At 47.4% G+C, this 23,243-nt stretch overlaps 1 protein-coding gene across 2 annotated transcripts in view; it reads left to right on the forward strand.

Annotated features, from left to right (window-relative positions):
- Positions 1-2,420, forward strand: part of EWSR1 (EWS RNA binding protein 1) — a 376,243-nt gene extending 373,823 nt beyond the window's left edge. For both annotated transcript variants that reach the window (XM_069214565.1, XM_069214566.1), the window contains exons 16-17: positions 1,470-1,752; positions 1,987-2,420. In XM_069214565.1, coding sequence (XP_069070666.1) covers positions 1,470-1,752; positions 1,987-2,026 — 323 coding nt within the window. In that variant the 3' untranslated portion in view covers positions 2,027-2,420. The remainder of the gene's footprint in view (positions 1-1,469; positions 1,753-1,986) is intronic.
- Positions 2,421-23,243: the final 20,823 nt, after the last annotated feature.

A 23,243-nucleotide genomic window follows, 5' to 3' on the forward strand; every position in this document is an offset into this window, starting at 1 on the left:
GAGGATTTCTAAAGGCAGGGGTCACCTCAGCTCAGGACACCTTAGGGGCTGTCCTGACTGGTGGGTGACTCCTTGTTTTTCCTCATTATCTCCCCTGGACTTGCTGCCAAAAGTGGGGGCTGTGTCGAGGAGGCGGACATCTCCACTAGCTGGAGTGCCCTGGGGCATTGTAACACTAAGCTTGAGCCTTTGAGGCTCACTGCTAGTTGTTAGTTCCTGTAGGGGGGAGGTGTTCAGCATCTCCACCCAGTGCAGGCTTTGTTTCTGGCCTCAGAGCACAAAGGCTCTCACCCCAGGGGGTCAGTAACTCGTCTCTCAGCAGCAGGCTGGCACAGACCAGTCAGTCCTGCACTGAACAATTGGGTAAAATACAGGGTGCATCTCTAAGATGCCCTCTGTGTGCATTTTTTAATAAACCCAACACTGGCATCAGTGTGGGTTTATTATTCAGAGAAGTTTGATTCCAAACTTCCCAGTATTCAGTGTAGCCATTAGTGAGCTGTGAAGTTCGTTTTTGACAAACTTCCAGACCATATACTTAATATGGCCACAACTGTACTTACAATGTCTAAGAATATACTTAGACACTGTAGGGGCATATTGCTCATGCAGCTATGACCTCACCTGTGGCATAGTGCACCCTCCCTTAGGGCTGTAAGGCCTGCTAGAGGGGTGACTTACCTATGCCACAGGCAGCATTTTATGGGCATGGCACCCTGAGGGGGAGGCCATGTCTACTTTGCCTTTTTTCTCCCCACCAACACACACAATCTACAATGGCAGTGTGCATGTGTTAGGTGAGGGGTCCCTTAGGGTGGCACAACATATGCTGCAGCCCTTAGGGACCTTCCCTGGTCACAGGGCCCTTGGTACCACTGGTACCTTTTACAAGGGACTTATCTGTGTGCCAGGGGTGTGCCAATTGTGGAACCAATGGTACATTTTAAGTGAAAGAACACTGGTGCTGGGGCCTGGTTAGCATGGTCCCGGCACACTTCTCAGTCAAGTCTGCATCAGTATCAGGCAAAAAGTGGGGGGGGTAACTGCAACAGGGAGCCATTTCCTTACAGCTATCCACAAGTGCTTTTTTAAATATTTTTTAGGGGTAACTGCAACAGGGAGCCATTTCCTTACAGCTATCCACAAGTGCTTTTTTAAATATTTTTTAGGGGCACATGTTTACTCAGAGGAGGGAGGAGGGAGACTTGAAGCTGATCCTGGGTTTATTTAGAACTGGCTGGTGGTTTTTATCTGATTTTAAGGTTTTTCAACACATTTTGACTTGTTTTACTACTATTCAGCTTGTTTCTCCCTTCTTTCACCTGCTTATCGAAGAAGTTTGAATATAATACACTGCTGGTACAGATCTTGTATAAATCAGTATCCATTGTCATTGGTACCTAAATGGTGACCTTGTAATGTTGACTGTAATCTTGTTCTTTGCTAACACTGCTGTTTTTCCTCTGTAGGAGGCGATCGAGGCAGAGGTGGCCCGGGAGGTCCTGGAATGAGAGGTGGGATGAGAGGTGGTCTTTTAGAACGTGGTGGCCCTGGAATGTTCAGAGGTGGACGTGGAGGAGACAGAGGCAGCTTCAGAGGTGGACGTGGCATGGACAGGGGTGGATTTGGTGGTGGAAGACGTGGCGGTCCAGGTGGACCTGGAGGTCCCCCTGGACCACTTTTGGAGTTGGGAATCCGAGGTGGACCCAGTGGAAGGCGGGGAGGTCCTGGAGGACCCGGAAAAATAGACAAGTATGTATGAGTCATTTGATGTTTTCACTCAGCATGTATGTTTTTTTTCTGATGAGAAACTGAGGGCTAAAACAATTACTCCATGCATAAAGAGCTGCCTCGTGTTATGTTCTTTTCAAATGGACTTTGTTCCCGATATATTCATTATATACTTTGATCTCTTTCACGATTGGTCCTCTTATAAAATATGCAGACTCTTCTAATTCCCTGATACCATTTTAATGTCTTTTACAGGGGTGAGATTCGCCAGGAGCGCAGAGACCGCCCCTACTAGTTGAAGCTTCCCCTCTGATTCCAATGCAAAGCTGTTTACTACAAGATTTATTTTTTAAACCGGAAAATGTTTTAAATTTATAATTGTGTATTTATAATGTTGGGGGGTACCTCTGGCGTTATTACTATTCCATGTCTGTACTGTAGGATCTATCACCATTTCTGGAGAGAAATTAAAAAAATGGAATTTGTATGATAGTCACAATGTCGTCTTTTTTGTTTCACTTTTTCCCTGTACTCTTAAAGCTGGTTGTTAAAACAGTAGGACTAAACCAATTAAGTTTTTGTGAGCATGCTCTTTCGTGCTGAACCATCACCCCCTCCACCAGCACGTGGTTGACTGTAACAATGTTAACGATTGTAACTTTTTAAATAAAAATTCTACTTGTTTATAACACTATTTTTTTTTTAATTGCATAGTGCTCTACGTATTATTGGACTGCTGAGTTGAGCTTTAAACTGTTGCTTTAGGAGCATGAATCTTCTTTTGAATTCCCATGCTGTGCATTATTCTGCTAGCTAGTGTCAGAGTGCGGAAGTATTCAACCCGCCCACTTTTGGCTGCCTATCCCAAGACATCAACCAGTTAGTGGGTAATTACATCCCTTCTGACAAACGTACGCTCACAATGTCGGAACGGGGTCTCCATCTTGAATACAGATCGAGGAGGATCTGGGCAGAGCGGAAAAAGATGAAAGCACCATACTACTGAAAAATATCAGCAATAACTGTAAACATCAAGGAAGACAAGACCGAACAAGCATTCGCAAAGACAATAGGTCTCTGCTACCAGAGTTGTTGCTTGGCAATGAGTTTTTGCCTTGTTGCACACCAGTATGGCTGGCTCAGTTAGTGGTGTGGAGTGGATTTGTTGGAGTACAGTGTTGGAGTGGAGCTATTTCTTGACAATGTGTTTTTGCCACTTTGTATACCAGTATGGCTGGCTAAATGTTAGTGGCATGGAGTGTCAGAATGGGGGAGTAGTGTTGTAGGGTGGATTTGTTGGAATACAGTGTCTGGTGATCAACATGGCAAAAATACATTTCCAAACAATAACTCACTCCACTCTGTGTGGCTAGCTGAAGGTTAATGGTGTGGAGTGGAGGGAGTAGTGTTGTAAAATTGAGAAGCATTCAGTTGCAGAGAGTGGTAGAGTGCAGTAATGTAGGGTGGAATAGGGTGGGTTGGAGTGTTTGAGTGGATTGAGGTAGTCTGGTAAATTGGAGTGGGGTAAATTGGGGTGGATTGGAGTGCGTGGACCGAGTGGAGTGGGGTGATTGAAATGGGCTGAAGTGTGGTGGATTGGAAGTGGGATAGATTAGATTGGGTGGCTGATAGAATTTGGGTGGGGTGGTTTAGATTGTTGCAGGGTGGTTTGGTGAGGGGTGGATTTGATTGGACTGGAATGGATTAAATTGCTGTGGGGGTGGACTGGACTATACTGGATTGGAGTGGGTGGATTGGATTTGGATTGGGGTGGATTGGACTGCAGTGGTGTGGATTGGAATTGTTTGGGGTGGGCTGGATTGATTGGATTGAGATGAGCTGAACTGGGTAGGGTGGATTAGATTAACGTACAGGAGTGGGATGGGGTAGATTAAAGTGGGATGGATTGGAGTAGGGTGGAATGAATTGGAGTTGGGTTGCAATGGACTGGAGTGGGATGGGGGTAGATTGAAGTGGGATGGATTGGAGTAGGGTGGAATGAATTGGAGTTGGGTTGCAATGGACTGGAGTGGGATGGATTGAAGTCAGTTCAATTATGGTGGGGTGGAGTCCATTGGGGTAGGGTAAACTGGGTGGGATGGATTCGATTGGGGTGGACTGGGTTGGGGTGGATTAGACTGTAGAATGGTAGACTAAGGTGAAGTGGATTGGGTTGCGAAGGATTGGAGTGGGGTGGGTTCGACTGGATAAGGGTTGGTTGGATTGTGAGAGAAAGTGCCCCTTTATGACCAGGTCACCCCCCTTTTTTTTTTCTCTGCCCCGCCCAGCAATTGATGCAATTTTGACAAAATGCACTGGGTTCCTGTTATACAGGTCCCCCAGTGCCAGATCGCTTTCCCTAAACTGTACAATTGTACCCAATGGCCAATACCTTTGGCACAGCAAGTGGTACCCCAGGTTCCTAGGGCATGGGTACCAAAAAGGGTCCCCAAGAGCTGCAGCATGTACTGTGCCACCTTCAGGGACCCCTCACTTAGCTTATTCAGGCTGCTATTGCAGATCGTGTGTCTTGGTTCAGCTAAAAGTGAAAACAGATGGCGCACAGCCTGTGCACCATGTCCACTAACGCTGCATGCATTACATGTAAATTACCCCTACAGCAAGCCTTCTAGCCCCAAAGCAGGGTGCATTGTATTACATGTGTGGACAAAACTGCAGGAGCAGATATGTCCCCGTTATGTTTTTTTTTTTTTTTTTTACTCTTAGACACATTAGTGATCAGGAAAGCCATTTCAAGTACATATACTGGACACTGGTTGGTACGAGTCACCCAGCTATGTGATGGCTCCACTAAAACTAGGGATGATTGGTATCAAACCTCTCATTAATAAACCTCAGTGATTCCAGTGATGGATTAGAGATGCCCCTGAAAAACCCACTGGTGTGCTGACTGACTAGTCTTAACCAGCCTGCCACCAAGAGACATGTTTGTGACCCCCAAGGATGAGAGCCTCTGCTCTCGGGTGGTGAAGAACAAAGCCTGCTCTGGGCCAACAGGATGACCTGCGTTCCAATGCTTGGGGCTTCAAAGAGCCCACTGCCCCTGGTTTGCAGATCTGGCTTCCCTCAGAGGTGAGGCGATGCCAAACCCGCCCATACCCACACCCATTTGGCACCTGGACAGATGGGAAAATTAGTAGTCACAGAGATGTGTTCACCTTTAGGCCAGAAAGTGGTCATATGAGGGCGTAGTGACCCCAAGGGTAAGTAGCCAATTGGCTACTACCCTACTTTCCCTAGTGCCCCTATATTCAGCATTCAGGAGAGCCCTGGCACCAGGAAATCAGATTGTGCTGCCCTGAAAGGACACTGCAAAAGCAAGAACTGAAGACCAGTGACTGACTCGGCACCAGCCTGCCTGCTGATTTTGACAGTTGTGACAGACGCCTCGTCCTGCAGCTGCTTGTGCCTCCAGAAAGCTCGAGAGGACTGCCAGTCTTCACCCTGGAACAAGGAACTCCTGTGGAGTAGCAGAGCTGATCCCCTGCATCTTGCAGGCACCACAAGAAGAATTGAGAGGACTCCAGACCGCTGAAACCCGACAACAGACATCATCAATGCACCTGTGCCTCCTAGCCAGAGTGAGTGGGCCAACATTGCCAGTGTGGTCCCCAGACCATCCAGTAACAAAGTCACCCCCCCCCCCGTGACCTTCCAGGTGATGCCTACAGCCTGTTTGTGCAGGGCCCCCCCCCCCCCCCCCCCCCCTCTACAGCGAGTGACCCGGAGACCGACCAAACGCACCAGGGTACCAGGCGGCCACGGACTGGGGAGAAGAGGACCAAAGGTGTTGCCACATCCCCAGCCCCATGAGACCTGAGCCCACGTGTTGGTTCATTCGGATTGGACCCCCATTCCACTCCTGCAGGCTCTTTATGCAGGCCCCCTTCACTACGACTGCCTCCAGTGACTAACTGTATGCCTGAAAACCTCTGCACCTGGCAGCCCTGACCCCAGGAGTAGAGGACCAAAGGTGGTCCCCACTTCCCTGAGCATTGCGAGATTTAAACCTCCCTTGTTGGTTCACCCAGACAGGCCCCCCAGTCCCTACCTGCAGCAGCTTTCTATCTGGACAAATCCCCATTGACTTCAACGGGGCACCCGATGCTGAACTAAATCACCACCTGGCTGCCCCAGTGTTGAGGTGACCCGTTGGTTCCTGCTCTATACTCACTTTAAGTGTGGAATATCGGTCCTGTACGTCACTGTAAGTATCTGATTCCTGAATGTTTTTCCTCCATAGGTTAACATTGCAGCTTGAGAAAATTACACTGTCTACTTTTAAAACGAATAAATTCTTTTGCAAAACATACTTACTTGATCATATTTATTCTGGTCCCTAAACACACACAAAGATTCCTGTTTTTATAAATTGGTGTGTATCTCATTGAGTTGTGTGCATCATTTATTAACTGTGTGCCTACTGCAAGTGTGGGCAAGCGTGTCCACTTTCCGGGCCCCCCTGGACTCTTTGCATCAAAGACCTTATTTTTATGTACCATATAAAGAGCTTGGTTCCTACAGATTGGTGTGAGGTGGATTGAATTGGGCTGCATTTGATTGGTGTGGGGTAAATTAGAGTGGGGTGAAATTGGATGAGGTCGAGTGGGGTACTGATTGTTGGGGAGTGGGGTACTGATTGTTGGGGAGTGGGGTACTGATTGTTGGGGCACTGGGGCACTGATTGTTGGGGGACTGATTGTTGGGGCACTGGGGCACTGATTGTTGGGGCACTGGGGCACTGATTGTTGGGGAGTGGCAAAACATTTTTAGGGGGCAGTGGTAGAACTGAATGTTTTTGCAGGTGGCGGAATGTTTTTTTTTTGCAGTGGGGCATGGCGTATTGGAGTAGAGCGCAGCAAGGTGGATTGAAGTGGTCATGGCAGATTGGAGTGGTACGTGGTGCACTGTAGTAGGGGTACTGTGCATTGGGGTGTGGCGTCATCTATTGGCACGTGGTGTCGATTGGCGTGGCCTATAGGAGTGGGGCAGACTGGGCGTGGTGGATTGTATTGGAGGGGAGCGTGGGGGGATTGGATTGGAGCAGAGAGGAGCGTGGGGAGATTGGACTGGAGCAGAGAGGAGCGTGGGGGGATTGGACTGGAGCAGAGAGGAGCGTGGGGGGATTGGACTGGAGCAGAGAGGAGCGTGGGGGGATTGAATTGGAAACCAGATCCCATGCACTTCTGCAATAAGTATAGCCATACACCAGATAAGTCAACAAAACATAGCAGTCAGATTATGCAGCCAAGCATTCTCGTATTTGATCTAGATCAGAAAGTGTTATAGAAAGTTTTCAAATAATGGGGAATACCACAGACCTGTTCGTAACATACAAGCTCAAAATGTCAAAGCTTCATATCGCAGTATCTATACCAAGTACCCAAGTCAATGCCCGATCTACTGCTTACTAGTTTCTACAATCTTCACTTGGAGGTTGGCTCAATAATTGTACACTCATGAACTGAGTTTTTAATGCGTCGATCTTCTATTTTAACTTTGCACACTTTTTACCGCAAATGTTAGCTGTTTGTAATGGTTTTAATTATCTAAACAATAAAAATTCCTGTCAATAGATTAGTCAGTGAAATGTCCCTATTCTTTAACCCACACTGCCAATATTCTTAGCGACAAACAAGAATAGAAAAAGAGGGCGATCCTAGAGCCTCGCAATAGGCGAGGCATACGTTGTTCTCAAATCTGGTCAGAATTGCAATCCAGTGCAACAAAATAGGGGGCAGATATGCCACCCAGAACCAGCCCCAAGACACGTGCAGCGTATACCAAGGGCACTTCTGGGAGGAATCCGTTTGCTTGCGTCTGTGAACAAATAATTGTTAGAAGGGGCAAAGAGCATTGCACCGCCAAGGTCTTTGCACGCAACTGGTGGAACATGTAATGAAGGCCCCATTCAAACCTATACAAAGACCAATACTGAAGTATCTGACAATGCAAATTGCATGCCTGGTGGCCACAGTACTGTACTTACTTAACTGACACACCCGCAACACATTAGTCCTGAGAATTAACCCCAGTTTATTCCCATAGGTGGAATATCCCAGCCAAAAAACTGATAAAAGTACAGCCCTTTTTCCAGCACCCAAAAACACAGAAAAGAGCACTGCACAGATAATGTTAGAGGTATGGCAATGTATTGCCTATAGGAAAGAAAATATTGTTGGGGGTCTACTAGTCAAAAGTGGACAATTGTAAGATTAGTGCAAAACCTACTTCAGTGTAGGAGATAAAGGCCAAGATTCAGCTTTCCAACTGTAAAAGGGGGCCACATTTATCTTTCAAAGCAAATGTCTCAATAAAAAACATAGGCATGGGTCCCACGTGGTCATCAATTACACAAGTTCATTTTATTCATGTTTCGAAACCCCAAGCAGATCCACGTAAAAGAAAATCAGACAAGTACACCATCCACTAATTCTATAAAGTCCTTAACCCCTGGGGTGCCAGGCCGTTTTTTTTGGCTATTTGGGGCAGTTAGCACTTAGGCCCTCAACTTTTTGTCCACATAAGCTACCCACGCCAAATGTGTCTTTTTTTTTTTTTTTTTTTTTTTTTTCCCCAACATACTAGGGATTCTATAGGTACCCAGAGTTTGTGGGTTCCCCTGGAGGAGACTAAGAAATTAGCCAAAATACAGCAAAAAATGAGTTTTTTGTAAAACCAATTTGGGGGGGGGGGGGGGGGGGGGGGCTGCAGAAGAAAGCTTGTGTTTTTTTTTCCCCTGAAAATGGTATCAACAAAGGGATTTGCGGTGCTAAACTCGCCATCTTCCCAGCTTTCATGAACAAGCAGACTTGAATCAAACAGTTTTCAACACAATTTTGGCTTTTTACTGGAACAATACCCCATTTTTACTGTTTTTTGTGCTTTCAGCCTCCTTCCAGTTATTGCCAGAAATGGGTGTGAAACCAATGCTGAATCCCGGACAGCTAAACATTTCTGAAAAGTAGACCAAATTCTGAATTCAGCAAAGGGTCATGTGTAGTTTCTACAAGGTTTTCCTACAGAAAATAACAGCAGAAATAAAAAAAAATATATTGAAATTCAGGTGAACAGAAACAGCCGTTTACTAATTTATTTTTTTTAAAGCAATAAACCGTTGCGTATGCTGGACTCTTCTGGTTGCGGAGATATATATATATCTTACCTCTACCTCTAAGGGGAACCTTTGGACTCTGTGCATACTATTTCTTACTTTGAAATAGTGCATACAGAGCCAACTTCCTACAATGACCAAATGTTCTAGTTTACCCTTTAGGACAGTAATCATTCTGGGCCCCCCCTGTTCTTCCTGACTTTTTTTTTTTTAATCAAATTTTGAGGAACTAACAGATGTTGTTTACCCCAGAGCAAAAGCCAGCAGACGATCGCTATAAATGGAGTCCGTTATTTTTAGATCGCCCAACAGATAGATTTAAGAGGATCCAACAACCAAGTAATGTAATGTAGCCTACCCCATCAGTGATTTATGTGTTCTGTTTGGGGGGTATCTGATGGCAATCTCCCATTTGCGGTTAACCCTTAATTACTGCTCAGTTGGTCGAGAAGGAGCTTCCCTCACATTGGTTCTAGATTTGGGAGGGGAAAACAGAATCACCTCATCACACATCTTCCATTAATTCCTATGTCAACTTTCATCCCCTTTGGACCCACCGAAAATTCCCCATTAAGGGAGTAAGACCGCCCAGTCCCCCATTTCTTTGCTATAGATCCAGCCCCTCGTCCTGCCAATCTACTTCTTCAAAAACGGGGAACACATCGAATGTAAACATTCACTTTTCAGCATTATATTCACAACAGTCCTAGAATAGAAAATGACCCTTAATTTAGTCCCTGACCTGTTATGCACCACGGTAACTAATGAAATGTCACTGTTTGGATTAAATTCAAGATCTTAATATCTGCAAAACATGCAAGTAGGTATGCATGTGTTCGATGGCATCTGTCGCTGTAGATACACATGGTATGCATGAGCTCGCCATCTGGTGTTGGGTCGGAGTGTTACAAGTTGTTTTTCTTCGAAGAAGTGTTTTCGAGTCACGGGACCGAGTGACTCCACCTTCTGTGCTCATTGCGCATGGGCGTCGACTCCATCTTCGATTGTTTTCTTTCCGCCATCGGGTTCGGACGTGTTCATGTCGCTCCGAGTTTCGGAACGGAAAGATAGCTGAAGACGGAAGATTTTCGACGGTATCGTTGCGATCCGGTTAGAGATAGATACATACGACGACGCGTTGAACATCGAAGCGCTTCGGTGCCCTTCGGGGTAGATTTCGGCACCCCGTCGGGGCCTAGTCGGCCCGACCGCGTGGAGGACAACGCCGATGGATCGGACCCCGTTTCGATTCTGCCCCGAATGCCACAACAAATATCCTTATACGGACCTGCACTCGGTCTGTAATCTGTGCCTGTCACCCGAGCACAGTGAAGAATCCTGCGAGGCCTGTCGGGCGTTCCGGTCCCGAAAAACTCTGCGCGACCGTCGAGCGAGAAGACTGCAGATGGCGTCCACGCCAAAAGAGCGTCGACAGTTCGAGACAGAAGAAGAACAGGAGGAATCCTTTTCCATCCAGGATTCAGACTCCGACGAGCTACACTCTACAAGAACTGTGAGTAAGACGTCGAGATCAAACCTTAAAAAAGGAAAGAAGGCCCAGGGGACGCCACTGCCAACCGGCCATGGCTCCACCCAAATTCTCGGTGACCAACAATCGGCACCGAAAAAGGCCCATTCAGTGTCGAGATCGTCCGACTTCGGTCGAGACACCGGCACGCAGCCTCCTCGGGACCGAGAGAGTGCTAAACAGAAGCATCGACACCGAGAGTTCGGTGTCGACACCGATCGACGCCGAGACAGTGGCGCCGAAGACCATAGAGGCCAAGAATTTTCGGCACAGAAAAAGAGGAAGGTTACCTCGGAGCCGAAAAAACAATCGACAGGGCTTTCGGAGCCGAAAAAAGCGACATCAGACCCTGTTTCTGGCTCCTATACCGAAGAGCATTCTATGTCTTCTCAAATGAAGAAACATAGATTTGAACAAGAACTGCAATCCACTGACGTGGATCACACGCAAAAGCGTATCTTTATTCAGCAGGGGACTGGGAAGATCAGTACCCTTCCACCTGTCAAACGAAAGAGAACGCTTCAGTTTACTCCTCAGCAACAAACAACACAAAAGGTAACACCTCCTCCCTCGCCTCCACCTGTAACTCCGGCTTCGCCAACTTACACCCCGTCACATTCGCCAGCTCACACCGCCATGAGCCACGACGACCAAGATCAGGATGCGTGGGACTTGTACGACGCACCAGTGTCTGATAACAGCCCAGACACATACCCAACTAGGCCATCACCACCGGAAGACAGCACAGCCTACTCACAAGTGGTGGCTAGAGCAGCTCTATTCCATAATGTGGAACTACACTCGGAACAAGTAGAGGATGATTTTTTATTTAACACCCTCTCCTCAACCCACAGCTCCTACCAAAGCCTGCCGATGCTCCCAGGCATGCTACGCCATGCAAAGGACATTTTCAAGGAGCCAGTTAAAAGTAGGGCAGTGACGCCTAGGGTGGACAAAAAGTATAAGGCGCCTCCTACGGACCCTGTCTTCATCACCTCTCAGCTGCCACCAGACTCTGTGGTGGTAGGGGCTGCCAGAAAACGGGCAAACTCACACACTTCTGGGGATGCACCTCCCCCAGATAAAGAAAGTAGGAAGTTCGATGCAGCCGGGAAGAGGGTTGCTGTCCAAGCAGCAAACCAGTGGCGCATCGCAAATTCACAAGCGCTGCTAGCGCGATACGACAGAGCCCACTGGGATGAGATGCAGCATCTCATTGAACATCTCCCAAAAGATCTGCAAAAAAGAGCAAAACAGGTTGTTGAGGAGGGTCAAAACATTTCCAACAATCAAATACGCTCCTCCATGGATGCAGCAGACACGGCCGCAAGAACCATTAATACGTCGGTTACCATCCGTAGGCACGCATGGCTCAGAACGTCTGGATTCAAGCCAGAAATTCAGCAGGCAGTGCTTAACATGCCAGTAAACGAGAAACTTCTGTTCGGTCCGGAGGTCGACACAGCTATAGAAAAGCTCAAGAAGGACACTGACACTGCCAAGGCCATGGGCGCACTCTACTCCCCGCAGAGCAGAGGATCTTATAACACCTTCCGCAAAACACCTTTTAGAGGAGGGTTTCGGGGTCAGGCCACACAAGCTAGCACCTCACAGTCCGCACCGCCCACCTACCAGGGACAGTACAGGGGAGGTTTTCGGGGCCAGTATAGAGGGGGGCAATTTCCTAGGAATAGAGGAAGATTTCAAAGCCCCAAAACCACTACCAACAAGCAGTGACTCACACGTCACTCACCCCTCCCACACAACACCAGTGGGGGGGAGGATACATCAATATTACGAAGCATGGGACAAAATAACTACAGATACATGGGTCCTAGCAATTATCCAACATGGTTATTGCATAGAATTCATGCAATTCCCTCCAGACATACCACCAAAATCACAACATTTATCAAAATACCATTCACAACTTCTAGAGATAGAAGTTCAAGCACTACTGCAAAAAAATGCAATAGAATTAGTACCAAGCACACAAATAAACACAGGAGTTTATTCACTGTACTTCTTGATACCAAAAAAGGACGAAACACTGAGACCAATTCTAGACCTCAGGGTAGTAAACACATTCATCAAATCAGACCACTTTCACATGGTCACACTACAAGAAGTGTTACCATTGCTCAGAAAACACGACTACATGACAACCCTAGACCTCAAGGACGCATATTTCCATATACCAATCCATCAATCACACAGGAAATATCTAAGGTTTGTATTCAAAGGAATACATTACCAATTCAAAGTATTGCCTTTTGGTTTAACAACCGCTCCAAGAGTATTCACAAAGTGCCTAGCAGTAGTCGCTGCACACATCAGAAGGCAGCAAATACATGTGTTCCCGTATCTAGACGACTGGCTAATCAAAACCAGTTCGCTCACACAATGCTCAAACCACACAAATCAAGTCATACAAACCCTCTACAATTTAGGGTTCACCGTCAACTTTGCAAAATCAAACATTCTGCCAAGCAAAGTACAGCAATATCTAGGAGCCATAATAGACACGACAAAAGGAGTAGCAACGCCAACTCCACAAAGGATCCACAATTTCAACAGGGTCATTCAACACATGTCTCCAAACCAAACAATACAAGCAAGAACAATACTACAGCTCCTAGGCATGATGTCCTCATGCATAGCCATTGTCCCAAACGCAAGACTGCACATGAGGCCCTTACAACAGTGCCTAGCCTCACAGTGGTCTCAAGCACAGGGTCACCTTCTAGATCTGGTGTTGCTAGACCGCCAAACTTACCTATCGCTTCTATGGTGGAACAGTATAAATTTAAACATAGGGCGGCCTTTCCAAGACCCAGTGCCACAGTACGTAATAACAACAGATGCTTCCATGACAGGGTGGGGAGCACATCTCAATCAACACAACATAAGAGGACAATGGAACATACATCAAACAAAACTGCATATAAATCATCTAGAATTATTAGCAGTTTTTCAAGCACTAAAAGCTTTCCAACCAATCATAACCCACAAATACATCCTTGTCAAAACAGACAACATGACAACGATGTATTATCTAAACAAACAAGGAGGAACACATTCAACGCAGTTAAGCTTGTTAGCTCAAAAAATATGGAAGTGGGCAATCCACCATCAAATTGGTCTAATAGCACAGTTTATTCCGGGGATCCAGAATCAGCTGGCAGACAATCTCTCTCGAGATCACCAGCAAGTCCACGAATGGGAAATCCACCCACAAATTCTGAACACCTACTTCACACTCTGGGGAACACCACAAATAGACTTATTTGCAACAAAAGAGAACGCAAAATGCCAAAACTTCGCGTCCAGATACCCACACAAGCAATCCCAAGGCAATGCCCTATGGATGAACTGGTCAGGAATATTTGCTTACGCTTTTCCTCCTCTCCCTCTCCTTCCTTACCTAGTAAACAAATTGAGTCAAAACAAACTGAAACTCATTTTAATAGCACCAACGTGGGCAAGACAACCCTGGTACACAACACTGCTAGATCTGTCTGTAGTACCACACATCAAACTGCCCAACAAACCAGATCTGTTAACGCAACACAACCAACAGATCAGACACCCGGACCCAGCATCGCTGAATCTAGCAATCTGGCTCCTGAAATCCTAGAATTCGGACACTTACAACTTAGCCAAGAGTGTATGGAAGTCATAAAGCAGGCCAGAAGGCCATCCACTAGACACTGCTACGCAAGTAAGTGGAAAAGATTTGTTTGGTACTGCCATCATAATCAGATACAACCACTAGAGGCAACTCCAAAACATATAGTAAATTACTTGCTCCATTTACAAAAAGCAAAGCTAGCCTTCTCTTCTATTAAAATACACCTTGCAGCAATATCTGCATACCTGCAAACTACATATTCAACTTCCTTGTATAGGATACCAGTTATCAAAGCATTCATAGAAGGACTTAAAAGAATTATACCACCAAGAACACCACCTGTTCCTTCATGGAACCTAAACGTGGTTCTAACAAGACTCATGGGCCCACCCTTCGAACCCATGCACTCTTGCGGAATACAATTCCTCACCTGGAAAGTTGCCTTTCTCATCGCCATTACATCTCTAAGAAGAGTAAGTGAAATTCAAGCGTTCACAACACAAGAGCCTTTTATACAAATACATAAAAATAAGGTCGTCCTACGACCTAATCCAAAATTTTTACCAAAAGTTATTTCTCCATTCCATCTAAATCAAACGGTAGAATTACCAGTATTCTTCCCACAGCCAGATTCTGTGGCTGAAAGAGCACTACATACATTAGATGTCAAAAGAGCATTAATGTACTACATTGACAGAACGAAGAACATCAGAAAAACTAAACAGCTATTTATTGCATTCCAAAAACCTCATGCAGGTAACCCAATATCAAAACAAGGTATAGCCAGATGGATAGTTAAATGCATCCAAATCTGCTACCTTAAAGCAAAAAGACAACTGCCCATTACTCCCAGGGCACATTCAACAAGGAAAAAAGGTGCTTCAATGGCCTTTTTAGGAAACATCCCAATGCAAGAAATATGTAAGGCAGCCACTTGGTCTACGCCTCACACATTCACCAAACACTACTGTATAGATGTGCTATCCGCACAACAAGCTACAGTAGGTCAAGCTGTATTAAGAACTCTATTTCAGACAACTTCTACTCCTACAGGCTAAACCACCGCTTATGGGGAACTAACTGCTTACTAGTCTATGCATACCATGTGTATCTACAGCGACAGATGCCATCGAACTGAAAATGTCACTTACCCAGTGTACATCTGTTCGTGGCATCAGTCGCTGAGATTCACATGGACCCACCCACCTCCCCGGAAGCCTGTAGCAGTTCAGAAGTTACCTTCAATTTTGTACATTTGTATATATATTACTTAATCCTTTAATAGGTACATACTTACATTTTTCATTGCGCGGGCACTATTACTATAGTACAACTCCTACCTCACCCTCTGCGGGGAAAACAATCGAAGATGGAGTCGACGCCCATGCGCAATGAGCACAGAAGGTGGAGTCACTCGGTCCCGTGACTCGAAAACACTTCTTCGAAGAAAAACAACTTGTAACACTCCGACCCAACACCAGATGGCGAGCTCATGCATACCATGTGAATCTCAGCGACTGATGCCACGAACAGATGTACACTGGGTAAGTGACATTTTCATTCCGGATTAAATCAAAGTAAAAAATGACACAAAGCCTAGCATAAGAGTTCGCATCACTCAAAAGCGAAGGATTTTCCTCCTCATCAAATAATGGCAAAGGTCAATTTGCTTTAAATGGGTCCACAAACGAAAAAATTGTCGGATTAAGGAACGATGGGCATATAATTGGTAAACAGAATGGGGGCGCTGTTACTGTCTTTCGAGCCACTCGAACTTCCAGATAGTGGGCCTGAAACCAAATGTTAGGAATCTTGGCTGGATCCCCTCCTTCTGTTGAATGGTATTCGCCCAATCGCTGAAACTGTTTTTTTTAGGACACTTTGTTGTTAGTTTTGTGGGCATTGTGCCCCTCACTTTCACTCGTTCGTGGGCTTGATTGCCAAAAATGCTTTATCAAAATGCTTTGCATTAGGCCCTCCTTGAGGCGGGTTTGTTACCGCTTTGCAGAATGCCTCTGTTACATAGATAATTGCACGATTCTCTACGTTTGACTGCAAGCTAACTTCTTTTTCCTTTTGTGTCTCTCCTTCGTGCTCATGCTCAAGGCAACCGTGGCGCTTTGAATCGGCTCACTTATGTCAACTGTTTTACTTTTCATTTCCAATGCAAGTGGCAAGAAAAGTCCAATTAGGAATTTACAGAGCTAATAGCTCTAACTCGTGAAAATGTGAGACCCAATGCACTGCAAATGCCAGTGCCTATGTGTAGGAAGTTGGCTCTGTATGCACTATTTCAAAGTAAGGAATAGTATGCACCGAGTCCAAGTGTTCCCCTTAGAGGTAAGATAGTGGCACAAAGAGATAATACTAATGCTCTATTTTGTGGTAGTGTGATCGAGCAGTAGGCTTATCAAAGGAGTAGTGTTAAGCATTTGTTGTACATACACACAGGCAATAAATGAGGAACACACACTCAGAGACAAATCCAGCCAATAGGTTTTGTTATAGAAAAATATCTTTTCGAAGTTTATTTTAAGAACCACAGGTTCAAATTCTACATGTAATATCTCATTTGAAAGGTATTGCAGGTAAGTACTTTAGGAACTTTGAATAATCACAGTAGCATATATACTTTTTTCATAAAACACAATAAGCTGTTTTAAAAGTGGACACTTAGTGCAATTTTCACAGTTCCTGGGGGAGGTAAAGTATTGTTAGTTCTTGCAGGTAAGTAAACCACCTACGGGGTTAAGATTGGGGTCCAAGGTAGCCCACCGTTGGGGGTTCAGAGCAACCCCAGAGTTACCACACCAGCAGCTCAGGGCCGGTCAGGTGCAGAGTTCAAAGTGGTGCCCAAAACGCATAGGCTTCAATGGAGAGAAGGGGGTGCCCTGGTTCCAGTCTGCCAGCAGGTAAGTACCCACGTCTTCGGAGGGCAGACCAGGGGGGTTTTGTAGGGCACCGGGGGGGACACAAGTCCACACAAAAAGTACACCCTCAGCAGCGCGGGGGCGGCCGGGTGCAGTGTGCAAACAAGCGTCGGGTTTCCACTGGGAGTCAATGGGAGACCAAGGGGTCTCTTCAGCGATGCAGGCAAGGGGGGGGGGCTCCTCGGGGTAGCCACCACCTGGGCAAGGGAGAGGGCCTCCTGGGGGTCACTCCTGCACTGGAGTTCCGATCCTTCAGGTGCTGGGGGCTGTGGGTGCAGGGTCTTTTCCAGCCGTCAGGATTTTAGAGTCAGGCAGTCGCGGTCAGGGGGAGCCTGGGGATTCCCTCTGCAGGCGTCGCTGTGGGGGCTCAGGGGGGACAACTTTGGTTACTGACAGTCTCGGAGTCGCCGGAGGGTCCTCCCTGAGGTGTTAGTTCTCCACCAGTCGAGTCGGGGTCGCCGGGTGCAGTGTTGCAAATCTCACGCTTCTTGCGGGGATTGCAGGGGTCTTTAAATCTGCTCCTCTGAAACAAAGTTGCAGTCTTTTTGGAGCAGGTCCGCTGTCCTCTGGAGTTTCTTGTTCCTCTTGAAGCAGGGCAGTCCTCTGAGGATTCAGAGGTCGCTGGTCCTTGAGAAAGCGTCGCTGGAGCAGGTTTCTTTAGAAGGCAGGAGACAGGCCGGTAGGACTGGGGCCAAAGCAGTTGGTGTCTTCTTTCTTCTTCTGCAGGGGTTTTCAGCTCAGTAGTCTTCTTCTTCGGTAAGTTGCAGGAATCTAAATTCTTAGGTTCAGGGGAGCCCTTAAATACTAAATTTAAGGGCGTGTTTAGGTCTGGGGGGTTAGTAGCCAATGGCTACTAGCCCTGAGGGTGGGTACACCCTCTTTGTGCCTACTCCCAAGGGGAGGGGGTCACATTCCTATCCCTATTGGGGGAATCCTCCATCTGCAAGATGGAGGATTTCTAAAAGTTAGTCACTTCAGCTCAGGACACTTAAGGGGCTGTCCTGACTGGCCAGTGACTCCTCCTTGTTATTCTCATTATTTCCTCCGGCCTTGCCGCCAAAAGTGGGGCCGTGGCCGGAGGGGGCGGGCAACTCCACTAGCTGGAGTGCCCCGCGGGGCTGGAACAAAGGGGGTGAGCCTCTGAGGCTCACCGCCAGGTGTTACAGCTCCTGCTTGGGGGAGGTGTTAGCATCTCCACCCAGTGCAGGCTTTGTTACTGGCCTCAGAGTGACAAAGGCACTCTCCCCATGGGGCCAGCAACATGTCTCGGTTGTGACAGGCTACTGGAACCAGTCAGCCTACACAGACAGTAGGTTAAGGTTTCAGGGGGCACCTCTAAGGTGCCCTCTGGGGTGTATTTCACAATAAAATGTACACTGGCATCAGTGTGCATTTGTTGTGCTGAGAAGTTTGATACCAAACTTCCCAGTTTTCAGTGTAGCCATTATGGTGCTGTGGAGTTCGTGTTTGACAAACTCCCAGACCATATACTCTTATGGCTACCCTGCACTTACAATGTCTAAGGTTTGGCTTAGACACTGTAGGGGCACAGTGCTCATGCACTGGTGCCCTCACCTATGGTATAGTGCACCCTGCCTTAGGGCTGTAAGGCCTGCTAGAGGGGTGACTTATCTATACTTGCATAGGCAGGGAGAGGCTGGCATGGCACCCTGAGGGGAGTGCCATGTCGACTTACTCATTTTGTTCTCACCAGCACACACAAGCTGGCAAGCAGTGTGTCTGTGCTGAGTGAGAGGTCTCCAGGGTGGCACAAGACATGCTGCAGCCCTTAGAGACCTTCCCTGGCATTGGGGCCCTTGGTACCAGAGGTACCAGTTACAAGGGACTTACCTGGATGCCAGGGTGTGCCAATTGTGGATACAAAAGTACAGGTTAGGGAAAGAACACTGGTGCTGGGGCCTGGTTAGCAGGCCTCAGCACTCTTTCAATTCAAAACATAGCATCAGCAAAGGCAAAAAGTCAGGGGGTAACCATGCCAAGGAGGCATTTCCTTACACTATGCTCCTAACTTAAATGAGTAGGAAGAGTTGGTCACGCTAATGAATCATTCTGGGCTGAGCTTAAATATTGGAACGCACTCCTTACAGTGGGTAAAGCGATGACCACAATGTTCTCCAAGTGGTGTATTTTCAAGCACTTTGTTGCTTAATTGATGCGGCGGAAAGGGAATCAGTGGCCAGGGGTGTATGGGGCCGCAGGCTACACCGAGCGCTAGTTGGGGTGCTTCTGCTGACCTCCCTCCCCCCGCTTAACCCACTGGCAAGGCCCGCTACCGGAGGGCGAGTGGCTTACTCCAAAGTTTCCTTGGCTTCTCTCCTAATTTCTGCCACCTGTTACCACCACGTAGTCACACCACCATGGCTTGGGAGGAATTCTTCTCTCTAGTCCAAAGGCCCCTGGGACAGTCGTCCAATAAATCGGTGGCAAACTAAATGGGTTCCTAACAGTCGCACTCTCTGTAGGCTTATTTTAGGCTTAGCTGGCAGAAAGCAAGATATGTCACTGTTCCAGCCTCCCTGTGCGCTCTGAGCTATGAGGTGGCTAAGGCTGAGTCCCATTGACTTACCTGGGAACGCGGGGAGCAGAGCACAAACACTGGCTCCGCAGAGCCCACGCAGCGCTGCCACAAGCTTACCGTGCTTGCCAGCTCTGCGAGAACGTTCGTACAGCCCGCGCCTCTCCGTTCCTCCTTCCGGCCTCAGAGGCGGCAGGCAGGTAGCTCCGCTTCGGCCCTGTAATGCATCGATTCTCGGCTCGCGTGCCTCGTTGTTTCGCCTTGCCTCACGTCTCTTTGCCACGCCCTCAACTCTTCACAGTGCAGAGCTTCTGATTCCACCAGGACAATCAGCTTACACTTTCATTAAACGCTACTACGGAGGTATGGGCATCCTTACGAATAAGAGGCTTGTTTTGGACGCAAGGTACTCACTCTTGTTTACAACCCCACATGCTTCAACACAGTTTTCCAAGCGATACCGATACGTAATATTTACATTATGTGAACTCAGAAATGATTCATGCTGCAAAAGAAAAAGGCTGCTTGCTTGTAACACGTTTTGAAGCTTGGAGACTTCTGAATTCAACTTACAGCCCTCCCACCTCCATGATCACCAGGTGTGGCCTAAGACGGAACAGTTCACCAGAAACTGGAAACGTTGGAGACCTTACAGTGGTGCATGTTCTCGCAAATGGTAGTAACCACTTTCTGGTTGATGCCCAGTAGAATCATTTACATATTTATTTCCAGAGAATATAGCGGATCCTGAAAACATTCAAATTCTTGTGGATCATTGAAAGCTTGTAGAGCCCTGGGTGTTTATGATCAACAGAAAATCATATTGCTTTTTAGGGTCGAGCCTGCTAGTGCATGTGCTAGCACGTTTCTCGTTTTGAAGACTGTGTACAGTTAAGACTTGGAGCTGCCTGTCACTTACCATTTGCTGGCTTGCGTGGCACTCTTCTTTACAGCCTCGTAATTTGTCACTGTAGTCCAAGCATCATTTCCGTTCCTCTCTGTGGAGCAGGGACCAATCACTGATTAATTCAACTTAATCACTGCCTGTCCGCTGCTCCTGACGTGATTGAGGTATTTTGTTCTTCTTAACTTCTAGCACTCTGCAAACAGAAGGCTTGTGATTGACAAAAACGTGCCCAGCAGGATAAATAAAATTGCACATTTTTTTTTGGGAATAGATAACTTTATTTTGCCAAGTCATCTTTTCTCACTTTGCACTCATGTTCTTTGTGTTTTTCCTTGTGGCGAAAATGAAATGATTTAATTCATACTTGTGCAATACACTCCAATCCACCCCACTCAAATGCGCCCTACTACAATCCACCTCAATTCACTCCAACCAGCCCACTCCAACCATCCCAATCTAACATGCCTCACTCCAGTTCGCCCTACTCCAAATCAAAACAATCCCCACCACCCCACTCAATCTGCTCCATTCCAATCTGCTCCACTTCAATCCAAAACAATCTGTCCTACCCCAATCCAAAACAATCTACCCCACTCCAATCTATAACAATTTAACCTACTTCAATCCATAACAATCTGCTCCACTCCCATCCAAACCAATCTGCAACACTGCAATTTGCTGCACCCCAATCAAAAACAATCTACCCCACTTCAATCAAAACAATCTGCCCCACTGCAATCTGCTTCACTTTAGTCCAAAACAATCTGCCCCACTGCAATCTGCTTCACCTTAGTCCAAAACAATCTGCCTCACTTTAATCCAAAACAGTCTGCCCCACTCCATGCTGCCCCACTCAATCCAAAACACTGTCCCACTCCAATCCACCTCACCACAGTCCACACACCCCAATCCAATCCACCCCACTCATCCTAATTACCTCACTCCCACCCCTCTCCCATCCAATCCACCCCACTCAAATCCACTCTAATACAATCTGCCCCTCTCCAATCCATAACCAATCTGCCCCTCTCCAATCCATAACCAATCTGCCCCACTCCAATCCATAACCAATCTGCCCCACTCCAGTCCAGAACAATCTGCCCCACTTCACCCCAATCCACCCCAGAGCAATTCACCCCACCCCAGACCCCCGCCATCCACTCCACTACAATCCAATCCACCCACACCAAACCAGTCCAGTCTACCCCACCCCAATGCACCACATCCCAATCCACCTCACCCCAATCCTCTCCAGCCCAACCTACTCCAGTCTGAGCCACCCAACTCCAATCCATCCTACCCAACTCCACCCCACCACCATCCACCCTACCTGCTCCAATCCACCCCGCTCCAGTCCATCCCACTCCCATAAACTTCACTGCTATCCAATCCACCCACACCACTCCAATCCATCCTAGTCCAATAAAATCCACTTTAATCCACCCTGCTTCAATCCAATAAACTCCATTTATTTAGCCACCCCAACTCGTGTTCAATCCACCCCACTCCAAACCACCTTAATCTACCCCACTCCAATCCAGTCCACCCCCTCCAATCAATCCACCCCCAATCCATCCACTTCAATCCATTCTACCCCACTCCAGTGTAAACCATCCCAGTCTAATCCATTCCACTCAGTCTAATCCTCCACAGTCCACCCACACACCACTCAGTCCACTCAATACAATCCACCCCACTCCATTTAAGTCCACCCCACTGCAACCACCCACTTTACTCCAATCCACCTCATCCCAGTTCAGTCCACCGCAGTCCAGTCCACCCAGCCGACCCCACTCCACCGCAATCCACATCACGCCAGTCCAACCCAAACCACTACAATCCACCCCACCACAATCCCCCGCTTCAATCCATACCACTGCAGCCCACAACACCCCAAGCCACCACACTATATCCCAATTCAATCCACCCCACCCCTTTTCAGTCCACCCCACTTCCATCCACTCTAATCCACCCCACTCTAATCCACCCCACTCTAATCCACCCCACTCTAATCCACCCCACTCTAATCCACCCCACTCTAATCCACCCCACTCTAATCCACCCCACTCTAATCCACCCCACTCTAATCCACCCCACTCTAATCCACCCCACTCTAATCCACCCCACTCCAATCCACCCCACTCCAATCCACCCCACTCCAATCCACCCCACTCCAATCCACCCCACTCCAATCCATTTCACTGCTACCCAACCCACCTCACTCCAATCCACCCACAACACCACAATCCATCCTTGTCAAATAAAATACACTTTAATCCACCCCACTCCAATGTAATCCACTCCACATTCAGCCACCCTACTCCAGTCTAATCCACCCCACTCCAAACCACGTTAATCTACCCTACTCCAATCCAGTCCACCCCTCTCCAATCAATCCACCTCACCAATCCTCCCCACTCCAGTGCAATCCACCCCAATCCAATCCATCCCACTCAGCCCAATTCACCACACTCCACCCCACTCAGTACAATCTCCTCCAACCACTCCACTCAATTACACCCCTTCCAGTCCACCCCACAACAATCGACCCCACTCCATCAACTTTACTCCAATTCACCTCACTCCACTCTAATCCACCCCATCCCAGTTCAGTCCACCGCAGTCCAGTCCACTCAGCCTACCCCACTCCAATCTACCCCAATCCAACCCACATCACGCCAATCCACCCCACCACAGTCCACCCTGCTTCAATCCACCCCGCCCCAATTTAATCCATCCCACTGCAGCCCACCACACCATATCCCAATTAAATCCACTCCATCCCAGTTCAGTCCACCCCACTTCAATCCAGTCAACCCACCCTAATCCACCCCACTCAATTCAA

This window comes from Pleurodeles waltl, chromosome 11 (genome assembly GCF_031143425.1).
Source record: "Pleurodeles waltl isolate 20211129_DDA chromosome 11, aPleWal1.hap1.20221129, whole genome shotgun sequence".
In the NCBI taxonomy this organism is placed as follows: Eukaryota; Metazoa; Chordata; class Amphibia; order Caudata; family Salamandridae; genus Pleurodeles; species Pleurodeles waltl.